Source organism: Frankliniella occidentalis, unplaced genomic scaffold, assembly GCF_000697945.3.
Source record: "Frankliniella occidentalis isolate FOCC.00 unplaced genomic scaffold, Focc_3.1 Scaffold360, whole genome shotgun sequence".
NCBI lineage: Eukaryota > Metazoa > Arthropoda > Insecta > Thysanoptera > Thripidae > Frankliniella > Frankliniella occidentalis.
This window is the reverse complement of record NW_026267483.1, coordinates 173,494-181,310: the sequence shown is the minus strand read 5'-3', so window position 1 is coordinate 181,310 and position 7,817 is coordinate 173,494. Positions and strand designations below refer to the sequence as shown.

General features: G+C 43.3%; 1 protein-coding gene across 1 annotated transcript in view; it reads left to right on the top strand.

The window, feature by feature from the left end:
• Positions 1-7,817, top strand: part of LOC113214484 (pancreatic triacylglycerol lipase-like) — a 24,792-nt gene that overhangs the window by 847 nt on the left and 16,128 nt on the right. The window contains exons 2-4 of the mRNA XM_026433851.2: positions 2,823-2,911; positions 6,843-6,988; positions 7,400-7,509. Of these exons, the coding sequence (XP_026289636.2) occupies positions 2,823-2,911; positions 6,843-6,988; positions 7,400-7,509 (345 nt within the window). The remainder of the gene's footprint in view (positions 1-2,822; positions 2,912-6,842; positions 6,989-7,399; positions 7,510-7,817) is intronic.

The window sequence follows — 7,817 nt, the reverse complement described above, 5'->3', positions numbered from 1 at the left end:
GCGGGCATTGTGTCGTGATCTTGTGGTGGCTGTGTTGGTAAGAGACGCAAAGCATTAGTATGAATGTCACCAAACGTACATGTTCCAGCATCAGTGGGACTTATATTTTGATAAAAGAGTAACGTACGGCCGGATCTTCGAAGAATATGCGCTTCACGGTTCAGACGGAGTTGTTTGACTTTGAGGTGGAGGCGGGGTCTCTACAAAACCGAGAAATGATTGGGCGTAGGATATGAGTAGGAAAATGAACGCCACACACGTCTTATTTCATCACGGGATACCTGAGCTATGCAATGGCCATTTGGGCGAAAATGGCGCTGAGTCGTCTTTTTTTGGAGGAATCCATCATGGTATAGTTCAGGTATCGCGTGTTGGAATATGACGTGTGGCACGTCTCCGACAGCGTTTTTACGCGTGGATTGCATTTCCGTCTGAGTTTTTCTAAAATTTCGCATCCGAAAGGCTAAAATCGGAAATTGAACTTTGTGCATTATTTCCCAATGAGAGTTCTATTGTTCTATATTAAACTTTGACAGCCTGGCGGGACCCCTTCCCGTGGTCCGATGAGGTCGCCAGTAGGCTCAAAAATCTTATATTTTGTCGTAGCACAAAATTGCACTACAGGCCCTCGCAATTTTAAAACTTCGTGCAAAACGCCGTCCTCTACGCCACAACACGTATCGAGGCACAGTTTTTACGACACCCCCCGAAACAGCGTTACATCGTGACGTGACTGGCAACCGGGGCAAAAGGGTCGCCCATTCTACCTTTAAAACCATAATGGTATGGGATACAGTCTACATGAAACTGGAAGGCGGCTGGTTTATCGCGTCGGTAGTTGTTGACTACCTGGGCAGCCAAGGGTCGAGCAGGCAACACATGAGTCCAAAGGTGGTGGTCCCTTCGACAAAGGGAGAGGGGCCCAGAGGAAAGCCAAATGTATCTCTTTCAATGCTTTCAATACATTGTCATTAGGTGTTAGCGAATGAGATTCAAGAGCTCATCGGGAGCGCCAAAAGGCCAATTTTAAGCCCCCCCTTCTGCTTTGAAAAAGCTATCCAGCGGGCTTATGCAAACGACCTCGTGTGTGTCTGTCTGTCTGTTCCACTAGAAGGAGATGTGCTAGAGACTTGAAATTTTCAGGGTATCTTAAGGTCCACTCTTAGAGAACGAAACACCTACGGCAAATCCTGGCAACCACCCCTAAGGAAGGGTGTGAATGGGGGTATCCAAGGTTCAAAAATTCTCCCAAAAAGTATTTTTTTTATGTTCTCCTAAGGGGTTACTCGTTAAAGTAGAGTTCCTTGGGAGAAAGTTCGTCCGTTTTGCTCTATATCTAACCGTTTAGGCGCTGCAGGGTCTTTTTTTGACGGAAATAAGCTAAAAATTGCCGTAGTGAACAATAAGTTGTAGAAAAAGGCCTATAAACCGCAAAATAGAAAGGTAACTCTCCCCCTACCCCCCGAAAAACGCTTTCTAGGCAGAAGGGTGGGTTGTAGTCGCAGTGCTTCACCGTTACATCCCTTTCTCGTGTCTGCGGGGCAAACTCAAAGACGACGGGTTTAAGCGGGCCGAAGGCCCGCTACATCAGTCGATCATGTTCTTCAGCAAATCGCGTGACAGAAATGGTCGGGCCGTCAGGCCGACAATTATAAGATGAATTTAAATTGTGTGAGTTTACAGACTAGTTTCACTAAAACACTGATTATTTAACACTTTGATACGACCCCAGTCATATGCCGGGTCGCAATTCGAACAAGCAGGCCCGCCCTTCCGCCAAACGAAGTTGCCAGATCCGCTTCGCTCCGCCGGCAACACCGTTCGGCAGGGGCCGGGCCGTCAGGCCGCAGGCCCGACCATCGCCGCCGGCAGGCCAAGCAGGCCCGGCCCCCGGCCGAACGGTGTTGCCGGCGAAGCGAAGCGGAGCTGGCAACTTCGTTTGGCGGCAGGGCGGGCCTGCTTGTTCGAATTGCGACCCGGCATATGACTGAGGTCGTATCAAATGTGTCATGTGTTAAATAATCAGTGTTTTAGTGAAACTAATCTGTAAACTCACACAATTTAAATTCATCTTATAATTGTCGCATCAGTATGCGGTGGTTTGCACGTAAATTCTTAACTTTTGAAACCAATAGACGGTTTCCGCTGTGTCTATTTCAAGAAGAATTAAGGAAATAGTCACCGGAAACAGTTCCGAAATTACGGTAAAAACTAGTTCAAATGAACCTTCATTGTTCGAATGGGCTTACGCGAGGACAGTTATGTTAAAATGAACTGTTAAATAGGAAAAATATGGGGACTTTTAATACTGGTTCCGGTCCTGATTTCCTTACTTCTTCTCGGAACGCGCAGAGCGGGAACCCTCTATTCCGAAAACACACCCCATCATGAAAACACCCATATTAAAAATTTGCTAGTCCGAAAATCAAAAGGCCCCTTCCTTTTGTAATATGAGACAAACGGGCGGGTCTTAGGGAACGTGCGGGGTCGATTGTTTGGGTCTGGTCAGGAGGAACAGGTCAGAACTGTTGCTGCAGTCGCTGAGGAGGAGTAGCCAGCAGATTTTTGGGGGGTCACCCGCCTTCCTGTTTTAATCCGACGGTAGGTCTAGTCACGGACATCCTAACCTCATTTTACCTTCTTAATGAAGATAGCTAGGATTTGACAAAATCGGTTGAGGGTCTAGAAGAAACCTCTTCAAATTTCAAGGATTTGTAGCTCGACGCCGTGGTTATCTTCTAGAGGAAAGGGAGGGACAGAATAACCTCTGAAGACGGATCGCGACCTCATTGTTTCTGTTCAGAAAATTAAATCTGTTTCAGATCGCATCATGTTTGGGGAAAACTGCCGATGAACTTGCCAAGGAAGCAACTGCTGACTTCAAGGACATGAAGATTGTTTTCCTCGAAAAGTAAGTTGATACTGTAAAGGTAAGCGACGTTTGTTACTTAAAAGAAACGAGACAATCTTTAATTGCCTCTGTTGAGCGATAAGTCTTAAACATCGCCCTGTGATGGTATTTATTTTAAGATCGCTCTAACCTGGTGTTAATAATTTATTATCGCTCAATTTGAGCTTAGTTTAAGTATGAAGACTGAAACCTAACTGCCTATTGCCTAATGCCGAGATTGCAGGAAAAAGTTCTCAAATTTCATTGAAATCAAAATGGCCCAACTACATTTCGACCTTGAGGCTAGACACAAAATTTTAAACCGATGTTCAATCAAACGCAGATTTTACAGTTTTCTTAACTTTCGGGGGGATTTGTTTTTCTATGGAGTTAAGACCAACACCATGGCGAAAGACACACCATGGTAGCATGTGCACTTGTTCCATGATACGTCCCATGGAAAACTCGTTCCGCCCCCATGGTGGCATTAATTCCCATGGAGGGCCAAGCCGTTTCCTCAAAGAAAAGAGGTTGCACATCGACCAAATCGTCCAACTTTGCGATCAGACACGAGAGCGCGCCACCTCCCGTTCCTTGCCCAGCTACTCCACGGCCCGCCTGTCTATTGCGTTTCAGTTCAGTAAACGAAACAGAAATGGCGCCTGGGAGAAGGAATTTCATTTATCAAACAGCTTTTAACTACTTACAAGTGCAATGTTAGTTACTGTTTCTAATGGAATACAATCAGCAATGAATCAACAATACTATACAATTTAATTTTGTGCTTGTGGTACTTTATAATGTGTTGCTGTCGCCAATGATAAGAAATGCAGGGAAACTGTTGGCATATTTGAGGTTCTAAACCTCCCTTGGAATACTACTGGAAGTTGTGTTATTTCACAAGTAGGTCACATGATGTCTGATGCAGCAGTAAAGGCCCCCTGCAATTCAAATATACTTTGGACATTTTATCCTATTGTTTAAAAAGTTCTTCTCAGTTCAGTAAGTTTGTATCGTCATCACCTTTTTATTCAAGGCAAATTAAGTTTCAGTTACGTAAACAGTTTTGACTGGTATAGAATATGAAGGCGCTATATCCCAGTCCTATACAGTACGGTCTGAAGGTGTGAGCAGGATACGTATCCAAATTGAGTTGGTATCGAAACGTTTTATACCAATACAGTGGCCCTAATCTGAAGTATGCATGCACACACACACACACACACACATATATATTAAGAATATGGTATGCGGAGCAGTTACTTTTCAGTCAAAGCATGTCGGAGAATCATATAGCTTAATGTGAAGTGGATGACGGAAAGTTTTAACTTAAAGTTTCCCAGAGATAGCTTCGCTTCGCTCAGCAATAAATATCTATTTCAGTGGACATTTGCAGACACTGTAAAAAAAATCCATTTTAATTTTAAGAACTCGTGTTTGGAAGCAATTTAAAAAACAAATTTGTTTTTAAATTTAAGAACAGTTGGTTTATGAAAATTACGTACATGTTTTGAAACGACAAAAATGCTTTACTTTTCTAGCCTGACGCAAATTCGGGGTGCGGATTCTGACGCCTTAGACCGCGCGGCTGTCGGGACATACATACCTGTGTAGCGAACGCTCGCACCGGAGGTTATGCGGCGCTCCGTCCAGGGGCATTCTCATAGTAGCTATGCGCTTGGTCGGACGGCGTATTTTGTTAACTTCGAGATTATAGAGGTCCAAGAAAGACCATAGATCGCCGAAAAAAACATCATAAGACATTCTTAGATATTTTTTAGTCACGTCTACGAACGTCTACTGGTGGCTATTTTCCGACTGGGAGTTACCCAAAGGGCTGATCCAGAGATTCTGTTACGCTACGCGTTCAATGACGATTTCATGACTAAATAGATCAAAATTTAGCTTATATACATAATTCGAGTTGTCAATGTGATTTCGATTGAAAATCGACTACCGATGTTGTGACTGATGTCGAAACTACGCCGAATCGACATCGTTTGGACAAAAGTAAGAATTCAAGCAGAAAATCCCACCACACCCATTCCGTAAGATAAAGGTGTCCGGTCGGAAACCCTGGGTAAAAAAACCATGCGGCTGTCCATGAGCCATGGGCATAAATTTAACCATAGATTTTTGTGACCATAGATTTATGGAACCAGTAAACCATGAAAACAACAGTTGACCATGAGTATATGGTGGATGGATTGCATGGCCATGGCTAATGTGCTCCATGGCAAGGGATGACCAGGAGAATTGGCTTTCATGGTCACAACTAAGTCCATATGAATGTGTCCATGGTTACTATTACCATTGTCATGTAGAACGTCCATGAACACACGTTTAGACACGATAGTGTTGTCAATGGACACAAAGACCATGACAGAACTAATCAATAGCCAACTGTATTAGTAATGGACATGGGATGTTTTCCTCATGGTCGTGTGTTCATGGTCTGCGTTTATCATGGCGAGGGTTTGTGTCCATGGGCGTGGAGTCATAGTCACAACCTTTGACCATTGGGGCACGTCCATGAATACAACCTGGTCCATGACAAGCCATGCAGCTAGGACCATGATCAAACGATAGCCATGTCAATGTCAACGGTACTTTCCATGACCACATCGTTTCATACATCTATGGCCAACAAATGACCATGGCAAGAAGGCACAATGGTTCATGGTCAGAACGTGTCCATGGGAGCAGCTGGCTGCTAGCTGGCCATGGAATTGTTTTACTATGGTCAGAGTGTCCACAGAAATTGATTTACATGGCCAGGATTGTGGCCATGTTCAAGTTATGTTCAATTTTCCACCGTCACAAATCTATGACAACGTTGACGTCGATTCGACGTAGTTTCGAAGGTCCATTTCTCACTGGGATACTAGTGAGAAATTTATTCGACGATGTCGTTTCGACATCGTTTTTCACGTCGTTACGACTTAAAAGTGATCATGAAATCGACGGCTTTTCGACAGTGAAACGTCGAAGCGACAACGAAACGACGTCAGCTGTCCAAAAGCCGTCGATTTCATGACCTTTTTAAGTCGTAACGACGTGGAAAACAATGTCGAAACGATCTCGTCGGATAAATTTCTCCCTGGGTTGCAGGTTACTATAGTCTGAGCAAAAAGCCTTGCCACAAAAGGAGACTCTGACTAATGTTTAGGTGCACTAAATTTGGTTAAGAATCGGTGATCACTCTTTGGATGGGCGCGGTCGACACCAAGCGTCGGCAGGAGTCGGTTGTCACGGCCGGGATCACTTCAAAATAAAAACAAATCTGATTATGCATCTTGCTAGAAGTTGGATTAATTTCTGGTCGACATGTTTGCATGACAAAACTAGCCTGCCTTTACCATTGCTTTTCGCTCACCGCTCTCAGACGCCCGCTTTCGCATGCCCGCTCGCTGCAGAGCTCTCAAATATATAGCGCATTTTCTCACAAACCTACGTGCAGTAATATGTTCATAAATTATACGTCACAAAAACAACAACAATATATAAACAAAAACCAGCCTCGGAGTAATTTTTTTAATCATAAAATATTGCTCGAAACTGTTGAATAGGAAATTTTCTTAACTACGGGTCCGTTTATGGTTAGCAAGAATTGATAACGTTTTTTGACGAAAAAGGGAAAACTTTGAAGAACTCCCTTGGTTGACGAAAAATCCTCAGATTTCGAGGGAGTCTCATTGATAGAGTTTGGACTTTTCCAAAAAAATAATAATAGGAGATTCCTCATTATTTGAGGCGAGATCGGAGTAGTTTTCCTAAAATATAGGAGTTCCCTTAATAGTTTCCCCCTTTCCGTCAAAATATGAGACATTGTTATAACCATGTTTATCCAGTAAAAAAATATTATTACATAGGTCATGCAGCTTGGAAATGGAAAACATTATTCATTCATAAAATTAAGAGTCTGTAAATATGTGATGCATGATGTTGTCAGCAAAGGGACGAATACTTCCTACGAAGTTGGGAACGAGGGACACCTACTTCAAAACCGGGACTTTATTAAATCCAAACAGACAGTTCTGTACATTCACGGTGCACTCCAGAGCCCATCAGATGTCAGCTCACAAACGGTCACCAATGGTATGTAAAGCATGGCTGGTAAAATGGTAAGTTAATATTCTGCTTCGTTTTTTTTGTGCTATAGTTCACGACAAATTACGTGGTGGGGTAAGCACTGTTATTTAAATATTGTGGCGTCACATTCCATACAATGTGAATTGTGTCACAATATTTACAATATCATGCCACATTCGTTGGAAAGTGGCATAGCCCTGCATCGGTCTGCCCTTGCGGGTCGAAGTGCGTCGTGGGCGCACCGCACCTATTACACGTCAGTACAAATGTGTCATAATATTTTAATTTAAATGTGACACGATTCATATTTTAAGAACATGATGTCACAGTATTTGAATAACAGTGAAAGCACGGTCTGAGAAAGAAATTGTGCTGAAAAAGTTTGCAGCAGTTTAGATCGTTGGTAAATCCTTGCAGCTTTGAAAAAAACTGGACGGTACAACATCGTTCTCATCGACTGGTCGCAGTACACAACAAACAGCAATGGCAAGGGGCAGTTCAAAACTAACTTCGGAAACATGTCAGCGGTAAGTAACATTTGTATCACGTAAAAATCGGCACTTCTTAAAAGTCATGCAGCTTTTTTGACCACTGGATATAAAATTTTGGCGTTTAATATAGTATTAGGTGAACAAATCGAATTTAGATAGACGAAATGTAGCTATGTCAGAGCCAAATGTCAAAAAAAGCAAGTTAACAAAATACGCCGTCCGATCAAGCACATAGCTACTATGCCCCTGGACGGAGCGCCGCATAACCTCCGGTGCAAGCGTTCCCTTCACAGGTATGTATGTCCCGACAGCCGCGCGGTCTAAGGCGTCAGAATCCGAACCCC